The following is a 22,546-nucleotide window of genomic DNA, read 5'->3' as shown; positions in this document are numbered from 1 at the left end:
CCCACTGTGGGTCCACTGGGTCTTTATTGCCAACAAAGAGGGGTCTCGTGCCCCTCCCATTGTTCAGAGCTTGGCCTCATGCTCTTTTGTGACTGACTCATATGGAACAGAACAGTTTCTAGGCAAAAATGAAACTTGAGCAACTATTTTGATTTCAAGAAGTGCTGATTTTGGAGGAATTTGAATTTCTGCCATGTGGCTTCTTTACAACTTTTTAAATGGAGTTTTGTCTGATTTAACCTTTAGATGGAAAAGAAAGTGCAGTTTGTTTACATTTCCCATGAGCAGTTTGAAGCCCTGGATCTATCTTTGTAGCATACAGCATCCCCTGACCGTCCTCCCAAATGAGTATTAGCCAGGCCTGACCCTGATTAGCTTCCAAGACCAGATGAAACTGGCATGTTGAGTGTTAACATAGCCTTAGGCTTCCCTGTGCCTTGCTGACAGAAGTCTCTTCTGAATTGCTTGATGTATTATTAACCCTCCTCTGCCTGTCTTGGGCATAAACACAGCAAGTGCTCCACCCATCAATGACTCGATGTCAGCAACTGGAATGCAACAGAGGCCAGCTGCAAAGAGACCAGTGCAGATATAAACATTAACTGAGAACTACAATTAACTCAAGTTACTTTATTCTAGCACCTTAAACAATTTTTTCTTGAGCTGGGGAGATCCCTCAGTGGGCAAGGGTGCTCGCTGTGCGAGCGTGAGTAGCTGATTTCAAATCTCCAGAACTCACATAAGCTATGTGTGACTATATACCTGTGACCCCAGGCTGTGGCAGGGCAGAGACAGGAGACTCAATGGCACTTCCTGGCCACCAGCTGAGCCCCAGTTTCAATAAGAGAAGGAGATGGAGAGGGCCAGTGAGAAGACCAGACTTAGACCTGAGCCTGAGAGCCAGACCTAGATCCCTGGAACCTACAAGGTGGAAGAGAACTGACTTTCACAAGTTGGCTTCTGCCCTCCACATGTGCGTGGTGGCATGTGCTCATGCACACACTTATGTGTGCACACACTCATGTAAACAAATGTAAAAACACAAATTAAAAATAAAAGAGAATTAAATGAGAGGCAGAGTTAGGAGTTTAGAGTTATCTTTGAGTTTGAGGCTAGCCTGGTGTACATAGCAAGCTCGTGGACTATGGACTACATAGAGAACCCCTGTCTATGAGAGAGAGAGAGAGAGAGAGAGAGAGAGAGAGAGAGAGAGAGAGAGAGAGAGAGAGAGTGTGTAAAGTAGAGCAGGACACCCAAATCCAAAGTGGATTTCGCTTCTGGTCTCTGTGTACACATATGGGTGTGTGCACTAAACACACATGTATGAATTTACCACACAGACATACACACAAACAAAAGTTTAAAAAATTTCCTTTGACAGTTCAAGAGTTGGAAATTTGTAAAATTCACAACAGCATAACTAAGAAACTAAGTACCGCTAGGAAGCATCCTCCCTGCAAGCTGGCTTTCACAGCACCAGAAGGTGCAGTGAAGGCTGCCGGAAGAGAAAAGACATCAGCAGTCTTACCCAGACATGAATCCTCTGAGCTACAACAGTGACCAGCATGGCGTGGGTACGGTAGTGGTACAAATGCTATGGGGGTGACCAACAGCTTTCTGGTTGGATTTAAGGCCTGTTCTACAGAAGGATACATATGCCTGGTATTGCAAAACTGGCCCCAAACCCATGACTGGCGAGCTCACCGGCCCCAGGGTGAACCCACTGCTATTATTTTGCTAAATGAACATAATAGCAAACTGCCCTCTAAATTCTATCTCTATACCCATAAAACCAGCGAAGCCTTCAGGCCTCATCAGGGAAGCTTCTTTGTGTAGTGGATGGCAGTAGAAATTCACAGCCAGCTGAAGGGCAGAGAGGAGGTGTCTGTGGAGTGTTCAAGCACAAACGTGAGGTCTGTGTCAAATCAAGGAAGAGGGGGCGGAAAGACTGTAAGAGGGCGGAAAGGCTTCTTCTGGACACCACAGGACCACTGCGCTTGTGAACGCACAGCAGCTGGGTTGCCTGCACCAGATCGAACCAGCTAATAGTTCAGCATAGAGCAGGGAGGGACTTAGGAGCCCCCACCCCCAGCTGAGGAGCTTTTGACAGTTGATGGCTTCTGGGGGAAGAAAAATCAGTTTTTTTTTTTTCAAAAGGCTGCAGTCCTTGGTGGTTTAATCATGGTCCAGTGTATAGTGTGTAGACCTACACCCATGAATAGATAGATGGGCAGCAGATTGGACTTGGTGGGTCATAAAAAACAAAAGGAAAGGAAGGAGAGATGAGGATGGATGGGGGAGGAATTGGGGGAGGAGAGTGGGGTAAGATCAAAGTACATTGTATGTATGCATGTATGCATGTATGTATGTATGTATGTATGTGTGTATGCATGTGTGTATGACATTCTCAAAGAATGAATACAAGTATCATATTTAAATGTAAAAGAGAAGTTAGCTGCTGTTATTGTAAATAGGATATGTTTATTGTACGAATAGTATGGTTATGTATTTACTATCTATTTGTGCTGTAAGGAGTGCTTTGAAACATATGTTTAAAACACAACACAATGGGGCTGCAGAGATGGCTCAGGGGTCAAGAGCACTAGCTGCTCCTCCAGAGGACTTGGGTTCAATTCCCAGCACCCACATGGCTGCTCATAACTGTCTGTAACTCCAGTTCCAGGGGACCCTAACATCATCATATAGACATACATGCAGGTAAGACACCAATACACATAAAATTAAAAATAAATAAATTAAAAAGCCCTGCAACACTTCCTTAGCATTTCTCCATTATTTTTAAACGTTATTTAATTGTATCATTTTAAGTTACTACACAATATTCCTAACCAGAAAGTGGAGATAATTGAAGGTTGGTACCTCAGTTATGTCATGAGTACTGACAAGAATTACGTAGAAAGCTCAATTTAGCTTCTTCCCAGGATGGATATTATAACTATAATTGACAAGATTTTGTTAAGCATTGTGGGAACTGCTGGTATGTACGTTTGAAAACTAACTGAATTACCATTGCAGTAGGGGAACGGAGAGGGAGAGGGGCTCATGGGAAATCACATAGAGAGGTAGCTGCAGAGTTGGGAGTAGGGCCCAGCTTGGTGGCTGGGCAAGTAATACCAACTGGTCGGTAGGCTGAGGCAGGGGGATAACAAGTTTGAAGGCTATTTAGACTACAGCGTGAATTTAAGGTCAGCCTGGGCAACTTAGTGAGACCCTGTCTCCAAAGAAAAAATTGTAAAGAGATGCCAGCCTGGGCTAGTTATATGCCAAGGCCCTTCCAAAAAAAAAAGAAAGAAAATGTTGGGACTAGGGCCTGTGCAAAACCAAACAAATCTGGAACTAGCAAATCCTGCAGCTGGGGACCGAGGACAGCTAGAAGAGGAGGAGAAGAAAAGGAATGCATTGGCCGCCAGGGGCCGGGGCAGCCGGAAGGACGAGCAGCCAGCTGGGCTCCTGGCGGCCACCGTGGGTCAGCGCCCTCGCCCTGGCCATCTGCCGCTCCTGAGGTTGCCTGGCAACTCGGGTGGCGCGCCGTTCGAACGGAAGCGATGGGCCAATCAGGAAGTCCGGGGCGAACCATTGCGGCGACGGGGACGGCGCGCTCACTTCCCTTTCCTCCGGGCTCTGGGGACCTTCGCCCAGCGGGATCGTGGGACAGCCACGGCCTCCCTCTCGGGACAGCTCGCCACTCTCAACACGCGACAGCCGCCTCAGAGCTGCTGGGACCAAGCGCTCCAGCTGTCAGCCTCGGCAGCCCGCGAGAAGCGGGGACCCTCCAGACTCTGGCTGCCGGTAAGCTGGGGGGTGAGGGGGGCCACAAGCGTCCACCCACCATCCCAGGCAAGCGTTCCAGCACAGAGGGCCGACAGAGGGTTCAGGTCTAGTGTCCAGCCCAGGGGCCAGCGGAGGGTCCAGGCTGTTCCCCTGTCCCACCCTGCAGCCTCCACTCCAGGCAGATCTGCCTTGAGAGGTTCAGAGTGCCCCTGCTGGTCACTCTCAGGGGCTTATTGGGAGGATGTGGCTCAGGGGATCCCAGGGCTAGGCTACCTCTGCGCTACCTGTCCTAGGAGTTCCTCTTTAGGACATATGGCCTTCCCTTCCCCAGGGACTCATTTGGCAACTTTTCTGCCTAGTGATCCGGAAATCCCAGTCAGTGCTGCCCTCTGAGAGGGCCTCCCTGGGGGCAGGCTAGATTCCGGAGGACAGCAGATCCAAAGGCCCTAAGTCATGTGGGCCTCTTGGAAGTCTGCTCCTGTGGTGTGGTGTGGTGTGGTGTGGTGTGGTGTGTGTGTGTGTGTGTGTGTGTGTGTGTGTGTGTGTGTGTGTGTGTGTGTATGTTGGGTGTTGGGGATGGGTGGGTCAGCCTCTAAGCCAGAGTTGCTAGTCACTGGACTTTAGAGTCGAGTGCTGGGTCAGGCCCTCCCAAGTGGAGCATCTAATTTAGGGAGGACTGTGCCCCCTCCTCAGGTTGCTCTTGTTGGCCTCTTTTCATAGGTGGGGAAACTGAGGTTCTGAGAAGTTGAGCCCATTGCTCAAAGTCACAGACCTAATTGTGCAGGAGTCTTCCAGTCCTGAACACAGGGAAGAGCCGGGTTTGATGGAGAATCTCTTCTGAGCGGAACAGCTCATCCCCCAAACCTGGTTCTCGCTCTGGGGGGGGGGGGGAGTCTGCGTTGGCCTGTCTGTTTTTCCTTGTGTGTCGTCCCCGCCCCCCACCTCCCCTCAGGGTCTTGTGTGGCCCAAGCTGGCCTCAGTCTTACTGTGTATAGGAGGCTGGTCTTGAACTCATCACCCTGAATCTGTGTCCTCGGATGACAAGCACGCATCACCACCGCACCAGTTTTATGCCATTTCTAGGGTGGAACCCAGGGCTTGGTGTGTGCTGAGCGAGCACTCTGCCAGCTGAGCTCACACTCCTGCCTTTGTTCTTACCACCTTGTCGGGCTTCCTGCGGCCGGTGTGCCTTGTTTTTCCCGGCGGTGTCTGTTCCATAGTGTGCACTCGGTGTCTTATAAGGCAGTTTATTACCTTCGCCGCTGGAATGCGTCAGGCAAGTGAGATGCTTAACAGGGGCGCAACATGTCAGGGTGCCTGAAACTTCCAGAATCCAGATGATCAAAGGCAACATCTGTTGGCCATTTGCTGTGTGCTGTGCTGGGGTGGAGCCGGGTAGGGTGGTGTGAGCTCTGGCAGACTCTGACAAGCATAGGCATCGCTGAGGTGAGTACCACCCCGCCCCCCACCCCCATCCAGCTACCTCATTTTTAGGCAGAATGACAGACGCTATAAGGCTGCCGTGGCTTGTAGCAAGCAGGAACTGGACAGATGCATAGTGGCCGTCAGTAGGGGCTGATGGGAAATAATCAGAAACTCCTTAGGTACTGATGTGGTACCGAGAGGAACGTGGGTTACTGAGCAAAGGGCCTGGGTGAAAATGACACACATATTATGACGTGCCTTGCAGTTCCAAGCTTCGACCGTGGGTCCGCTAATGGAGAAGCCACTAAGAAGACATCGTGATTACATCTACAGAAAGTTATGAGGTCACGGCTCTGCCTGTGATTTGCCACTGGCTGTGTGACTTTGGGCACGTTTCTTCACATTCTGAGCTGGGATGAAACACTGCATGTGTGAGCTCAGGCCGAGGCAGGGTATTGTAGGACAGGAAGTGGGTGTGGCCACAGGTCTAACTCCGGCCTCACCTTCCCAGCCCCTCCCCCTCTCCCTCCCTCCTCCAGTGTAAATCTGCCTTTGCTCCCATTTTGTCAGGGTGCAAACTGAGTCCCCAAAGTTTGAATTAGTGGAGGAGCATATATGAAGGGGGATGTGTCCGTGTAGACGCTCACTGCCCTAGGCATCCACACCCACGCCCCTCCCATGGTGGCCCACTCATAACTCCCTCCCTGAGGTGCGTGCAAAGCTACTCTGAGCAAGGCTGACTCCTAGACAGGCCAGGGCACGATCCTGGGGAAAACTCCAGAAATAGCTTGGAACCTGGCCTGCCCTGGAGAATGCCCAGTCGGTGTCTCTGACCTGGACAGCTGGCTGGCTCTTCTCCACTGCCTGGAGCCTTCTTGATCCTCCTCTGCAACAGCCAAAGGCCTCTCTGTCTACCAAGCCTAAGCCAGGTTTCCTTTGAAAGGGCAGAGAAGCAGATGGGGTGGTGCAGAATGTCATAAAAACCATCAGCTCTAGAAATCCACCTTCTACTGGGAAGACAGAATACAAGGGGAAGAGTGGACACCCCGCTGCTTGGGCTCAGACCACTTGCCACGTGCTGAGCACTCTAGCAGTCTGAGCTGTGGTTTCCCCCACTCTAGGAAGTGAGGGGCTCACTGCTTTTATTCCATGAATTGCTACAAGAGGCGTGTGAAAGTCGGAGGACACATAGTCAGTTCTTGCCTTCCACTGTGGGGTCAGGGGATTGAACCCAGATCGCCAGGCTTGTATGGCAAGCACTTTTACCCCAAGCCTTCTATCTGGGCTCATCTTAACCACTTAGAAGTGTACAGAAACTCCATACCCAATACTCAGTCATTTCCCACCCTCAAACTCAGCCTGGCAACCACACTCTGTTGCTAGTGTTTTGACTCTTTATACACAGAAGCACGCAGTATCTGCTCCGCTGCATTCAGCTTGTTGCACATAGCCTGATGTCTTCAAGTTTCATTCATGTAGTGCGTCAGTGCCCTTCCCTCCGAAAGGCTGGATAATCTGTTGGACGTGGATTTTATGTTTCCTGACCCGTTCATTCACTGATGGGCACTTGGGTTGCGCCCACCTTTTTGACTGTGGTGACTAATGCTGCTGGGGATTTAGTGGGAGGCGTTTTGCTGGCATGCACACTCTAGATCCTTTAAGATGAGCGTTTGGAAGTGTGATTTCTAGGAGCTGCTCTGCTCATTTGCTGCTTAACCCTGTGAGGAGTTAAGTCATGTGGTTTTCACTATCAGCTGTGCACAGGGTCCTAAGGCCACACATCCTGACCAACACTCAATATCTTTTTTTAATTTTTTTTATTTTTTAATTAATTTATTTTTCTTTCATCAGCTTGATACAGTACAAATTCTTATCCTAATAGTAAAATGTTTTCACTACAGCTTTCTCAGTAATTGAGTAAAACCCAATCTTATTATAAGCCACAGTCATCCTAGGGTCCCCCCTGCTATGTAGCCTCCCTGGTTCTGTGGGTTGCAGTCTGATTGTTCTTTGCTTTATATCTAGTATCCACTTATGAGTGAGTACATACCATGTTTGTCCTTCTGGGTTTGAGTTACCTCGCTCAGGATGATATTTTCTAATTCCATCCATTTGCCTGCAAATTTCATGCTGTCATTGTTTTTCTCTGCTGAGTAGTACTCCATTGTGTATATGTACCACATTTTCTTAATCCATTCTTCAGTTGACGGGCATCTAGGTTGTTTCCAGGTTCTGGCTATTATGAATAGTGCTGCTATGAACATAACACTTAATATCTTAATAATGAGTGTTTTGGATAGGACCTGTGCTAACACTGTGTGTTGCTGTGATTTTGATTGGCATTTCTTTAATGGTCCAGAGATGTGGAGCATATTTCTTTACATTCATTGTCTTTCTAGATAGCTTTTTCATATGTGTGTGTGGTGGGGACAGCTAGGCTGGCTTCGAACTCACGACCCTCCTGCCTCAGCCTCCTGAATGCTGAGATTAAGGTATGTGCCACCATGGCCAGCTTCCTTTCCTTCTTTGACTGACTGGACTTTTAGCCGTCACCACGCTGCCGCTCTTGTCCTTGCAGCATGGTGGTGGAGGCCTCCCCCAGAGCCGGGCCTTGGAAGGTCTGTGTGTCTGTCCTCACAGCTTTCACTTTGATGGCAGTTGTGCCTTGGGCCTGTTTTATAGTGGGGGAAACTGAGGTATTGAGAAGTTCCCTGCAGTGGAGGTGTGGGTTGGAGCCCTGAAGATTCTGACTCTGCATCTTTGGAGGAAGAACAAGGCTTGGCTGGAAGTGGCCAAGCTGGAACAGGGTGATGGGGGGCTGGCGGAGGAGTGAGTGTGGAAAGGGCGGTAGTAACGTGGTGGCCTAGGGGAGACTTGGCACTCAGGGATCCTGGTCCCCCACTCCAGTTAATTAGTAATTACAAGGGGGAGTGACCAGTGTGTCAGCTGATCACCAAGATCTTGACAAATGCTCCTCCGAGGGAGGTGTGCTAGGGACGTGGGTGTTTCTACACTCCTTCCTTTCCATGTCCTCCCTTCCTCCTCTTCTCCCTCCCCTCCTCTTTCCTTCCTTTGGAAATTGTAGTATGACTGATGCACAGAAAGCTGTATGTGTTTGACGTGTATAGCTTGAGGCTGGCCTGGGCCTTCTTCAGCCTCTTGGTCAGCAATGTTTCCTCTCGTTTGTTCCTGAGGAAACGCAGCAGGGTGGTGGGCTCAGTCCAGTGGAAACAAATGAGAAGTAAGTGAGCGCCGGGAACGGCAAGATCAGCAAAGGTGCTTTAAGGGGAACAAAAGGTGCATGAAGGCCCACGGAGGCCTCACAGCGTCGTCGAAAGGGAGGCTCTCAAAGGAGAGGACATGTGAATGAGGCTTGAAGATCGTGAGGGAAGAGGTTCTGGACAGAGCAGCTGGTGCCAAGGCCCTGGGGTGGGAAAGACCTTTGTAAAGGACTAACCTGGAGGGTTCTGTGGTTGGTCCAGGAATGACAGTGTGGATGAGGTGGTAAAGTTGGGCAAAGATGAAGGCCACGAAGGAGGCTGGAATTTATCCCTGGGAGTGTATAAGGGTCAAGCAGAGCAGTAGTAAAGTGTGAATCTGCTAGGAAAACACCGCCGTTATTATCTCACGTTATAGCTGAGGAAGCTGCAGCTCCAAACACAGCCTGGATGTGTTTCCATAGGTGGCAGATGCTTATGGAGCCCAGGCAAGGTGGTGGAGGGGTCTTATGGAATTTCCCAGGAGGCACAGTCTGTCTCTTGTCTCTCTCTCCCTAACATATCCAAATCTGGGTTCAAATCCTGGTTCTGTCATTTGCTGACTGTGTGATCTCAGGCAGGTAGCTTCACTTCTCTGTGCCTTAGTTTTCCCATCTGTAGAATGGACACAGTAGCAGTATCTATCTCACAGATAGGTATAAGAATGGAACACGTTCACATAATTTGAGCTAGGCATGGCAGTGCATCATTGTAATCCCCGAAGGATGGCTGAGGCAGGAGGATAGAGAGTTCCAGACTTATCTGGACTATCCTGCAAGACCCTGTTTAAAACAAACACCCATCCTCCACCTCCTCCACCACCACCACCACCAAAAAGCGTCAAACAGTGTCTGCTGCCAAAGAAATACGCAGGAATGACCAGGGCTTCTCCTTGACAAGTGCGTCTGTCTTTGTAGTTCCCACGGTTAGTGCCCAAGGCCAGCTGTAAGTCTGTTCCTTTGTTATCTCAGCCAGGCCAGGCAGTGAGCTGGCAGGCCACAGTGGGTGACTTGTCCCCCCTGTCTGTGATATACAGGGCTAGAGGGGCCTTCAACGTTCAGAGGGAAGGAAAGTGGACAGGAACCATTTCCTGTCTCCTCCTGCCCCATCCCAGCCCTGGCCCAGCCTCCACCTAGGTACAGGAGTGCTTTGCCAGGGCTGGGGTCTGAGGTCTGGTGGGCATCTCCTTCCCCTGGACCTCACAATACCCTGGAAAGTGACAGAAGCCTTGTACTGGCAGAGGGGACAGGTGGAGCCCTCCCAGGGTTTCCCCCCCGGCAGGGTTGCAGTCTCCTCTGTGAAATATGGGTTTCAGATGGCCCCCCCTCCTGGTGGTCCTGCTGTTCAAGGGTTAGTGGGCCATGTCATGCCACTCTACTGTGACTGTCCTTCTTGATTCTTCAAGCTGGCACAAAGCTGTAGCCAGCCACCTCAAGCCTTGAGCGCTCACAATAGGCTCTCTCCCAAGGTCCCACTCTTCTCATTCATGGGACTGAGGCCCAGCCCCCTGCTGGCACACAGGAGGAAAGGGTGGCATTAAGGAGTGGTGGGAGGGAAAGTGCCCAGGTTGGACTCCCCCTGTTGATTTTGGGCAAGTGACTCAGCCTGGACTGTCTGGGGTTTCTATTAGTCAACTTGGATGACAATGGAGTTGCCTCATAGGAAGGCTGCCCGGACCGCACTGATGCTCACTGCGCCCCGTTTAATCACGGAAAGATTAAATGTTCAGGAAGAGCACTTTCCCGTGCCTGGCAGTGAACGTCAACTAGAATCCCGCGCAACTCTGCCTGATGTGCTGCCGGCTCTGCAGGCTCCAGCTCGGATAAGAGCCCGGCAGGGTGAGCCTTGGGGCGCGGCTCCGGCCAGGTTCCCGCACGCGGCTGTCAGTCACCCATTGCGGTCGCTGCCTGGCCCTTCTTCCTTCTCCTGGAACACTCCGGGCCGGCGGGTTCACCTGCCAGGCCCCGGAAGTTGCGCAAACGCCGGCTACCTGAGCCAGGTGGGCGGGAGGCGCGCAGGCTGCTGGCAGGAGGCGGCTTGCGCGGCCAGGTATGTTGCGGCGCTGGGCAGTGGGGAGGGAGCGCAGCAGGGATTATGCCTTCAGTCCCCGCGTTCGACACAGACGTGGGCCGACTTCTGCTCAGAGAGGGACGGCAGATCATGGGGGGCACACAGCTTTTGCTCACCTCAAGGCTTGCCGCCTGAATCTGCAGGATTTCTTCCAAGTGAGGAAGAGCCGAAACCAAACTGGGGCCTTGCTGGCGTCCTGATCCATTCTTTGGGAGCCTGAAGGGAGGGACGAAGGTGGGCTATGGCCCTGGAATAATGACCGGAGAGGCTCAAGGTTGGTGCATTTAGGGCCGTTTGCAGCAGCATTTGAAAGCCCATGGTGAGAAGAGTCCCCAGAGGAGACGTTAAATCTCACTTGGCGACCCGGACCTAGGCTTCCTCTTGGAGGGGCCCCTGTGACGTGAGTTGGTGCCGGTCTGCTGGCTCATTGTGATCAGCCCATACCAGATGTCCCCTTTGTCCCTGCTGGGGCCCAGATTAGCCCTTTTGGATGGAGCTTAGAGACCCTCGGAGGGGGCGGGTCTGCTCCCTCCTCAGTCAGAGCCTCAGTGTATGACAACAAGCCTGGTTTATGGAGCACTGCCCATTTTCCAGGTGCTGCGAACCCGTTTGATCTTTCCAGCGGTGACCTGAAGGCGCAGGGAGGTGTATTTTTAACTGCGTTGAGCAGATAAGGCAACAGTCTGTTAAGAGCTGCCTCTTGTGCAAGGTGTATGGCATAGGCTGGTGAGAGAGTGGGGACCCAGGTGGTCACCAGGCCAGGCTTGGGAACACGCATCTGTCCCATCTTTATCTAGGGTTAGGTGGTGGGTATAGAAGCAAGGTGGGGGGGAGGGGCGCGGGAGGGGGAGAGCTTCTGCCCTGGCCCTGCTCCTCTGACCTCCTTCCTCTTTCCCAGGTAATGTTTGGGAGGGAACTGCCTCAGCCACCACCAACGGGTTGGACTGGTTTGGGTGGCAGGGCAGATGTGGGGGTTAGGGAGGTGGGGCAGAGTCTGGCTTCCTAGACAAGGCTCTGCAGCAACTCTGCTGGCCAGACCTTTCCTGCCCAAGGTCACCTGGGGGGTCTCCTTGCGTGGAGCTAGCCTCCCTTTCCTGCCTACCAGGCCTTTGAGCCTTAGGAGCAGCCCTGTCCCCAGCCCCCACCCCACCGATGTGCTCAGGTTTCCATGGGGGCTGGGGAAGGCACATGGAGGTGCAGATATATCTGCAGACATGCTATGCTTGCCTAGTACACGTAGTCTTTAAAAATGGTGATGGAATTTGCTCACAGTTAAAAATCTAGAGAGCACCTGCCCCTCTGGATTGCCAGCCCTGGGAACGCTACACCCCTTCCTTACCTTGGACCCACCTGCCTGCAGTGGGTGGGGCCTCTAGTTCACTGGTGTGCTGGTTCTCAGCTGACCCCCTAGGCATTTCAGTTCAGGACACACTTGTGGAATATCTAGCATGTATTGAGAGCCACGACATGAAGCCGAAACACAGTAAAAAAAGCAGCCGAAATTTCTGCCCTCGTGGAGCTGTTATTTTAGGGAGTAGGGGACAGCAAAGAATGAAAGACCTATACCTACAGTAAGTTATATGGCACCCATGAATATAATGAGAAAAGAAGCAGGGTGTGTGTGTTTGTGTGTGTGTGTGTGTGTGTGTGTGTATGTGTGTGTGTGTGTCGTCTGTGGAGAAGTGGTGCAGGGCAAGTGTGCTCAAATTGCCTTTTTAATCTCCTCTGGGATCTAGGAAGTCCCTTCTCAGAGTCTCAGTTTTCCCTGCTATGGAATGGTGACAGTGGCCTCCAGGCTGTTGGAGGTGGTAGAAGAGTATGTGGCTTTGAGTGTCTGGCTGGCAGTGGGGAATCCCTGTCTTGGGACATCTGGATGTCTCAGTGAGGCTTTCACTGTGTTTGGGCATGCTCTGTCTCAGTGCTTTCTGGTTAGGAGTCACCTGCCACCTGCAGCCATGGAGAACTTGAAGCATGGCTGTTATGATTCAGGAGCTAGTGGTGCTGGGTGACCTGACATGCAAGTGTCAGTAGCCCCCAGGCTAAGCCCCCTCCTCCTCTTTCCAGACAAGAAGGTTTGACATAGGGTTTACATTGCTGTGTATCTGAGGGGCCTGAGTGGTGGGGGAGAACCGTGGCACTTTCTGATGCCTGGGATGATCTGACATCTGACTGTTAGACAACCATGGGGACACGGGAGCACCCAGGCATGGGCCTTACAGCCCATGAGCACTGTCATAGAGCAACCGTCATAGCTCTGGTTAGGGCTGTGACCTTGACAGTTCCTAGCAATAAGCATAGCTTGGGGCTGATGCTTACTCCTGTCTGTGTGCCTCGACCTCTGTGGGCTTGGCCTTGGAGCCATATCCTGGAAGCTACCCTAGTCTGGGCTCCACTCGGGTGGAGGTGTGGGGTTTCTTTCTGCTTCTCCCCTGCAGCCTCTGCTTTTGTGCCCTTTGTGGGCCTGGCATGTCCAGGCAGGTGGTTGGCACTGCGTAGCTTCCTGCCTGGGCTGGTTGTGGGATGTTGGTGGTATCTGGCTCCTCTGGGCAGTTCAGGTGGGATGTGGATGGCGGTCATTCAACCCCAACTATCCCATCGCTGGTATCCCTATCTTGAGAGCAAGGGAAGGCTTAAGCAAGTTCATTGCCTCCCTGAGCTTCAGTTTCCCCAACCTTAAATGGAGCTGTTGAGAGGACCCTGGGGCTGAGCCTGGAGCCTTGAGCCTTGAGTCTCTTTAAAGTGGACCTGACTTCTCAACCTCGTTCCTCCCTCCCTCAGCTGGGCGGGTCCCCGCCCTCTATTGGAGGGAAAGGGTGTGGGTGGGGTCACAGGCCTTCCAGTAGTACATTCTGCCTGACGATTGGCTCTTCGCGAGAAAGGGGTGTGTCCTTTACCTTATAATAGCGCAGGCTTCGCAACCAGGCGAGCCTTTGTCTAAACGTGCTCAGCCCGTCTTTTTTCCTTGCTTGCAGCCGAGCCCGGCTTCCAGCTGCCAACTTTGTGCCTTTATCGGTCTCCTCGCCTCTGCCCTCGGGGTATGTAACCGCCATGCCTGTGGACACGCTGAGCCCTGCAGCCCCCGCCGCTCCTGTCCTCCCTTTTCGCCTGCGAACCAAGGTCCCCAGCTACCTGCTACCAAGGCCAGCGGATGGGGGAGCCCGGAAGCTGAGTGCTGTGGAACGCCTGGAGGCTGACAAGGCCAAGTACGTCAAGAGTCTCCATGTGGCCAACACCCGCCAGGAGCCTGTGCAGCCTCCGTTAGCCCGACAGCCCCTCCTCAGCCCTGGTTCTCGCGGGCCAGTGCTCACACCCAGCCGCCGAGCCCTGCCCTGCCCTGGCCGCCGGCCCCAACTGGACCTCGACATCCTTAGCAGTCTCATCAACCTGTGTGACAGTCCTGTGTCCCCAGCTGAGGCCAGCCGAACGCCTGGACGGGCAGAAGGATCTACCCACAAGGTCCCACCAGCCACCCCTCCTCGTCCTCCACCTAGTACGGTTGCCGTGCGCCGAGTGGATGTTCGTCCACTGCCTGCTTCACCTGCTCGGCCCTGTCCATCGCCTGGTACCACCGCCACCTCCAGCCCCGGCCGGCCCCCTGGTCTGCAACGCTCCAAGTCGGACCTGAGCGAGCGCTTTTCCAGGGCAGCAGCCGACCTCGAGCGCTTTTTTAACTTCTGTGGCCTGGATCCAGAGGAAGCACGAGGATTGGGGGTAGCCCACCTAGCAAGGGCCAGCTCGGACATCGTATCTCTAGCCGGGCCAAGTGCTGAACCTTGCAGCTCTGAAGGGGGCTGCTCGCACCGCAGCTCTGCTACAGTGGAGGAGCGAGTCCTGGAGCGTGTCCCCTACGGGGTGTCTGTGATTGAGCGCAATGCCCGTGTGATCAAGTGGCTATATGGGTTGCGGCAGGCACGTGACCCTCCGGCTACTGAGGGCTAGGTCTCCTGGACTCGGGCTTCCCGGAAGGACATTGTCAAGAGGCACCTTGTCCTTTCTTGTATCCATTGGCTGCCTTCCGGCAGACCAGACGCGGCTCCCTTGGGTGAACTTGGTGTAGAGGCCAAGACTTAGTCCTAGACCAGCATCCTCTGGCAAGCAAGGACTGACCTACAGAGGCTTGCTGTAGCCCTTGGCCTCCCCCACTCCCTAACAAGGTTTGTGACACAGTGTGCTTCTGCCTGGTTCCTCTGGTGAGGCTGGATTTGGGGTGCTTACCCTCCACTGAGTTGGGAACCAAGTGCTTGGCCAAGCCGACTGTCACCCGAAGCCCCATTTCCTCCTTCCTTCTCTGTCCTTTGCTGACTTCCTCTTCCTTACCGAATGGGCCCTGGCTTCCTGGGAACTCACTCTGGGGAGGAGGTTGAGAGGATGGGATCTGTCTACTGCTCTTCCTGGTCTTTGGCAGTTGGCCTAGGTGGGTAAACTGTAGGAGGGACTGGTTAGATGCCTGCCGCTCAGACTTCTCTTTGGTTAATAAACACAAATGTTTGTTTCTCAAGGTCTGAGGCTTCAGACTCTTCTCTGTTCACAGTGGAAGGAGTGTGAGAGGTCTTGGGATAGGGCCTTCAAAATGTAATGATTGTTGACCCTAAGATCTGGTACGCAGGAGGTCAGTGGCTCACCTCTGTCAGTGCAGGAAGGCCTCACCTGAGACTTACCCTACAGACTCCTCCACAGGTGACTCCACAGGAGATGGCCAGCCAGTGAACAGAGCCAGAGCTGAGAGTGGGCTCTTCCCCTGAAAGGAAGGAGCCTTCAAGGAAAAGGCTGGCAGAAGGAAGGCATGGAGCCTCTCACCCTGAGGGCTTCCAGCACCCCCACCCCCAGCCCTGCTGAGTTCCCTAGGGAAGGAGGTCCAGCAAGAGAAAGCTCTGACTGTAGGTCACCAGGACACAGTGGGGACTGGGAGCTTGAGTTTTTGGAGGAAGAGGGACTTGGGGAGAACAGCCCAGAGTGTTGGCCTTACGTGTGACTCTGGGTGACCCTGGACAGGCCAGTCTTACTTCTGGACCTCAGCGGAGAGCTAAGTGGTACAGTTGAGAGCTAAGGTCTTCAGTTGGAACCTTATATTCTGGGACTTTTGAACTGCTCTATATCCCAGTGCCTGGGCCCTGCAGAGCAGCTAACCGTGGGGCCATGGCCAAACATCTGTCCAGTCTCCCAGGCTAGTCTTCCCCATGTGACAGAGCAGCAGGACTCTCTGGGTGCACAAAGGGTGACCTGGGGATGGCTGGACTGTCTCCCACGGGGAGGGGGACTGGGTAGTGTTTCCCCCCTGCAGACTGCCTTGGCTCCAGTCTTTAGAAACAGGAAACATCAGGGGAGGCCTGGTGACAGGGTCGATGCTGGTTTTATTTTAAGCATAAAGAGATTTCCGTTGGGCTGTTGACAAACATTTGGGTCAGTACAGCTGTCTGTTTACCACCAACCCCCAAAGTCTTGGGTGGCTTAGAGAAAGAAGGGGAAACTGAGGACGGGTTCTGCCCACTGGGGATACAGATGGAGATGGGCACAGGAGGGCAGTCACCTTCCACCGGTGAATTTTCATCATCCCCATGCTGAAAAAGGAATGGGACTGGGCAGAGATCCAGGCCAGCCTCGCACAGTGATGGCTCTCAAGATGCTAAAAACCACCCTGCCCCTCTCGGTACCCTACTGGCCTTGGGTCAGTGTCTCTCTCTGGCTGTGATCCTCCATGCCCCAGGAGGGTAGGTGAGCTGGCTGCACTTTGCATGTGAAGAAATTAGGGCTCTGACCAGGTGGTGGCGCACGTCTTTAATCCCAACACTTGGGAGACAGAGGCAGGTGGATCTCTGTGAGTCTGAGGCTAGCCTGGTCTACAGAGCTAGTTCCAGGACAACCAAGAGTATACAAAGAAACCCTGTCTTGAAAAACAAAAAGACAAAAAAAAAAAAAAAAAAAAAAAGGAAAAAGAAAAGAAATAAATAAATTAGGGTTCTAATTTTCTAATTCCAGGAAAAGTGGGTGAACCCTGTTCCTGGAGGAGGGGTTAGTGCTGGCCACACCTCTCATTGGATACTCAAGGTGATGTTTGGAGAGGCAGGTGTGTGGTCTTAGGGCAGAAAGTGGAAGAAGGAGTGGTGGTGATTTGTGGGCCACCACAGGGCAGGACTGTAATACAGCCTGGGCCACAGTCTGTTCTTCCAGACACTCCACAGCCAGCATCACCCTTGCCCCTCTCCCTCGACATGTACCCAAGCTCTCTTCCTCACCAGTTTTATGGTTAAGCATCTACTGGGTACCCATATCAGACACGATCCCCATCCCGGTGTGTGGGGAGAACAGGTAATCTGGTGGAATCTAGAGCTGGTGTGCCCAGGAACCTCAGCTCTGGAGGGCGTTACTGGAAGTGGTAATGGGGCTGGACCAGGCTCGATTTCTCCCGCGGGTGCTGCCTGATCTTGGGAGAGCGCCCAGTCTTCTAAGAGTCTGTGGAAGCAGCAGGCTGTGAGGGTCCCCTCTTCCCGGCAGCCATAGTGTCTGGGGCACCAGCTCCTCCATTGTTCTGCCTCTGTTGTCATGTGAGAATCAGGAGTCAGCCCAAGTGCTGCTGCTGTTCAGCCCTACAGAGGCCCCAGCAGCTGCTGCCCTGGCTGCTGGGGCTCCCAGCCAGTCTGGCCCCAGCTGCTGGGTGCCTAATTAGGCAGAGACGAGACCTCCTTTCTGTTCCTCCCCATTAGCTGACCATACACATGCCAGCTTGGGAGAATGCAATTTGGTGATCCATTTCAGTGCTGGAGATGTAAAAGGCCCCTGGGAAAAGCCCCATAGACCAGCCTCAGTTTACCCTGCGGCAGAGAATGGATTACTGCTGCCTATAGGGGCTGTCTCTGGTGGAAATGGTTATTGCTGCTAGCAAGGCATCCCAGGAGATTCAGGACAGACCTCCATCTGGCCTGGCATCTTGGGTGCAGGGGAGCACAGAGCAGTGAGCAGTCAGGACAGTGGGGACACCGGCTGGAACACAGTGACAGCTACCCCCTCATACACAGAAGGTACTCGCTCTATCCAGGCATGGGCAGAGCACCCCTGCTAGCTTGGTATTTTGTTTTGTTTTCTTAGTTTTGTCTTTTTTGGATTTATTTTATTTTGTAAATATGAACATTTTGCTTGCATGTATGTATGTATATGTACTACATGGATGCCTGGTGACTGTGGGGGTCAGAAGAGGGTACTGGACCCTTTCGAGATGGAATTATTAGATGGTTTGTGTCACCATGCTAGGAATTGAACCCAGGGCCTCTGCAAGAGCAACAAGTACTCTAAACTGTGGAGCCATTTCTCCAGGCCCCCAGCTAGGCTTTTTAACAATATTATATACTTCAAGTAACACACTCAGTTGCCCAGTTCCCCCAGCTTGTTATTAGAAAACCTTGAAATATGAAGGAGTTAACAGTGAACACTTACCCACCTCCAAATGCACTTTACCGTTCCACTGCGTCTGTTTTGCCTGACGTCCATCTGACCACCCATCCACCTATCCCTTAAATCAACACTTCTTACAACGCTTTTCAAAGTAAAGTGTGAATCTCAGGGCATGTATGGTATATTATTGTATGTGATGTGTGAGTGCATGTGTCTGTACAGGGGCTCTTGCCTGCGCATGCACACACGGAGGCCAGAGGTTCACATCTGTAGCCGGCCTCTGTTGTTCACTTTTTTTTTTTTTTTTTTGAGACAGGGTTTCTCACCGAACCTGGAATTCCCCACGTGCAGGTGTGCTGCTTAGCCAGCAAGCCCTGGAGACTCGCCCGTGTGTGTCCCTGCCATGCTGAGGATCCAAACCCAGGTCCTCACGCTTGTATGGCCAACATTTCATTCACTGAACTATCTCCTCAGCCCCTATGTATTTTTTTTTTAATAACAGTGAAACACACAGCTCTTAAAAGGCCTCACTTTCGGAGTTTAGCCAAGTGTGTACGGTGCCCCAAACCCCAACACCATCACTGTGAACTGTACCCCTCCCCTCCCAAGTCTCTCACCAGCAGGCTCTCTTTGCATATATGTGGGCTAAACAGCCACAGTGAGAACATCTTCCCCTCCCAGCCTGATACTCCAAAGCAACCACGTTCAGGTCTTTCAGTGATATCCCCCCCGCCCTGTACCTACCTCTATTTCTAAGGAGCTTTCCTCCCTTGCTACTGGTTGACTGTGGGCAAATATCAATTGGCTTTGTCATCTGGCGTCTTTATAGTGAGCCCGAGCAGGGCTCAGCCCTTCCCCTCACTGGCCCTGTGGTCAGTTTTCTCATTTGTCAGCAGTCATGATCTTTCCGGTGATGATTGAGTTGTTGGGAGGACCTGCACTCACGTGCTCAGCGTGATGCGCAAGTCTGGCTTCATGCTTCCTTTTGGTTGATATCAAGGAAGTCAGCTTTTTATTCACTGACTTCTCTAACTTTGTGCACCGCAATTTTTCATTAAGTGATTATACAATGTTTAGGTCACAACTCTACAAATACTATCTCACATCACAAATCTCCGTTGCATGCCATGCCGTCGTTTTTCCACGAGTTGCTGTTTGCATTGCTCTTCCTGTTTGCCTGGTGCCTCCTAACCCGGCCACACTTCCCTCAGTTTCCCCAGAGTTGTAAGACAGCAGCGCATTTATTGGTTTCGGTTTCCTTTCTGAAACTCTTCAAATGCTTTTGAACAAGTGCTCCTCGTGTCCTTTAAATTGGAAAAAGAGAATCTGTAGAATAAGATTCTGTAAGAAAAGCATCCATAAGAGCCCACAAATGGGGACTGGAGAGATGGCTCAGAGGTTAAGAGCACTGGCTGCTCTTCCAGAGGACTTGAGCTCAGTTCCCAGCAACCACATGGTGGTTCACAACCATCTATCATGAGATCTGGTGCAGGCATACACACAGCCAGAACACTGTATACATAGTAATTTTTTTTTTTAAAGAGCCTCAAGTGCTAGGAACCCAGATACATTCATATGTAAAAGGGGGATCATTTAGTCACTCTGCAATCAGTCCTTGACCACAGGATTTGGGGCTAGGTTTTGGGTGTTACATGTATAGATATGGTAATGATCTCACTGTCCTTTGGCAGCCTCAGAGAGGGATATGGAATAGAGAGGAGGCTGTAATGGCAAGTGAGCAGGAGGAGGTGGGGATTGGGTTCAGAGGAAGTACCCTGAGAAGAGGCAGGTCAGACGGGTAGGGTATACTGAGAATTTGTTTCCATCCTGGAAGAATAAACTGACTGTTCACAGGGCTGGAACAGGGAAGCCTGAGATGTTTGAGCTAAGATGTGAAGATTAGGTAAGAGTTAACCAGGATGAAGGGTGGAAACAGAAAAGGATTCTAGATGCCATGTGCAAGGCCCCTGTGGTTGAAGTCTGGAGAAAAGGTGGGTTTGGACCTGGAGCACCAGGCCCGGTTATGAGGAGCTGTGGCAGCCTTTGAATCATGTGAGAGTCTACCCTGCCAGACAGCCTGGACTATACCCTCATGTTCACGCTGTGCTTGACCAGGCCGTCATGACCTGGACCCTGTTTCTCCACACCCCATGCTACCTCCTTACTGTTCTAGGAGCACACCAGACATTTCTGCCCAGGGCCTTTGCACATGCTGTCTCCTTACGGGTCCTGGAGACCCCCAGGACGGATTTTCTCTGCTTTTCAGTGTCTGTGTTACCTCCTCAGAGAGCTCTTCCCTGTCCACACATGAGCTCACAGCAGAACCATCAGCAGTGGCCTCTGTGCCTCTCTCTGGCTTAGTTCTGCACAAGCCACACGCTGTGATGTGTTACACAGGCCACACGCTGTGATGTGTTACACACAGGCCACACGCTGTGATGTGTTACACACAGGCCACATGCTGTGATGTGTTACACACAGGCCACATGCTGTGATGTGTTACACACAGGCCACATGCTGTGATGTGTTACACACAGGCCACACACTGTGACTCCTGTCTCTGTCACTAGAACAGGAGCTCCAGGAGGCAGGGACTTTGCTCTGGTGTCCCCAGCCTCTGGGTTGGAGCAGGTGCTGGATGAAGGGATGAGTGATGGAGGGAATGGGTTCAGGTTCTAGCTGGGTCTTTCCTCTACCTGTTTCTTTTCCCAGTTGTGTGAGGCAAGAGAGCAGCTCTGGACTGGGATGCTTAGCTCCAAGCTTTCAGAAGCAGAGTCTGGGGAAGAACAGAGCTGGCCTCCTGCCTGGCCTCTGGGATTTGAAAATAGCACGGCATGGCTCCTGGTGAGGCCCCTACCCTCCTATGGTGTCCTGCTGAAGGGGCGAAGGGTGGTGGGGGTGGGAGGGTGGGGGGGGGGAGGGGGGAGGATCTGTCTGGAGCCTCCTGCCTGGTGCTGGGCTGGAGCCTGCTGGAGCCAGGTCACCTGACAGCTGGGCCCCTGTTCTGAGGCTCTGCCTGGCAAACTGGCCTCCTCCCCACCTGACCTCTTCCCTCTGTGACCACAGGGGGTAAGATAATACCTTAATCCTGCAGTTTGAAAAACTTGCTCTTGCCTGGAATCCGACTTCACACCTATACTGCTTGGCTGGTAGAGACATGGGATTAGATAGGAAGGCTGCTTTACTGAGGTGGCACTCTGGGACAGAGCATTGCTGTCGCTGGAGCCCAGGTAGGCCTGCTCACCTCTGCCAGCGAATGGGTGTGTGTGTGTGTCTTTCTTTCAAAAAATGCCTTCTTCTCTTGGGATTGGTGAGGTTGGTGGCCAGGAGCATATGGAGTCACATAGGCAGTTTGGATTCAAATCCCATTTTGGTACCTCCATAGAGGGTGCACTGCCCACCCCTAATGTCAAGTTCAGCAAAGGAGAAGTACCACCATCCCCGACACTGTCAGGATGAGTATCCTAAGTGCTACGCAGGGGGTTTCAACTTGGATTTGTTGTCAATATTTAAACACTTGAAGTGTTGGAAAGAAAACCATATACCCACTCAGTAATGAATTCCTCTGTAACCACAGACACCCACAGAGCAGGATGGGGTACAGGTTCAGCATGAAGTAGATCTGGCTCCATTATGGTCTCAGAAGGGGAAGTCACGTGCTTGAGGTCACAGGTAGGGCAAAGGCTCACACACACCCTGCCTCGTTTGGTCACTCTGGGTATCTGTGGATCCCTCCACAAATGTGGGTATGTGATGGAGGTAAATGAAGAAGCGTGCCCCAGCCCTCTGTCTCTACCTCAGAGCACCCACAGTCTCCTGAGAAGTGGGGTTTAGAGCATGCTCAGTACCTGGTGTCCCCTCACAGCCTCAGTGTGGGCAAGTGGCTGAGCGCAAAGAGACTCCTCCAGCAACTGTGCAATATCCTTTCTCACTCCACTGCTGTGCTAGCAATAAAAAAACAGCTGTCTGAGAAACTGCTAAATTCAGGCCAAGCTGTACCATGAAACCTACGTAGCAGTCAAACGTGCTCTATGCACACACATTTGGTCTGCAAGCACAGAACAATGCTGAGTGGCAGTGACGGGTGCTTGCAGGGACAGGAACACGGCTGCAAAGGCATGGGGACTCCAGTAAACACTCTCCCTGACCCCTGGAGATGGAATTCACTGGCTGGCTGGGGTCAGTGGTGGGAGGGAGACTTCTTCCTTTTGTACCTTTGGAAGTTGGGATCATCTATAAATTTATTATCTATGCAGAAAAAGTAAATAGAGTTCAAAGGAAGTACCCAAGAAGCTCAATACAGACAGGCCCAGCTGGACGCCTGGACAGCCTTTTGGGTTTGGCCCAGCTTGGCTACGCGGCTCCACCTATAGGGTAATATTTTGGTTTTCACACCTACGGGAAAACCCAGCCAATGGGCATCAGGTTCTCTGCTGGGTGCCCGCCAAGGCTGGTTGTGGGTATGACGAAGCCCCAGGAATGGCGTGGTCTAAATACCTGAGGGATGATGCAGCCTGTCCGTCCGAGAGGGGTGGAGAGATGCCACTTTTCACGGGCTCCCAACTTGCCGCTGTGGCTCTATGCACACCAGTCCTTCCTTCCTTCCTTCCTTCCTT

General features: G+C 52.2%; 1 protein-coding gene across 1 annotated transcript; it reads left to right on the top strand.

The window, feature by feature from the left end:
• The first annotated feature begins 3,640 nt into the window (after nt 1–3,640).
• Fam110a (family with sequence similarity 110 member A) lies at nt 3,641–15,044 on the top strand. Its single transcript, XM_052725520.1, has 2 exons — nt 3,641–3,810; nt 13,517–15,044. Exon 2 carries the CDS (start codon nt 13,593–13,595, stop codon nt 14,481–14,483), a length of 891 nt encoding a protein of 296 aa, XP_052581480.1. The 5' UTR covers nt 3,641–3,810; nt 13,517–13,592; the 3' UTR covers nt 14,484–15,044.
• The last annotated feature ends 7,502 nt before the right edge of the window (nt 15,045–22,546 follow it).

The sequence above is a fragment of the Peromyscus californicus genome, unplaced genomic scaffold (assembly GCF_007827085.1).
Source record: "Peromyscus californicus insignis strain IS unplaced genomic scaffold, ASM782708v3 Scaffold_7__1_contigs__length_154581171, whole genome shotgun sequence".
In the NCBI taxonomy this organism is placed as follows: Eukaryota; Metazoa; Chordata; class Mammalia; order Rodentia; family Cricetidae; genus Peromyscus; species Peromyscus californicus.
This window is presented reverse-complemented; position numbering and strand designations above follow the sequence as displayed.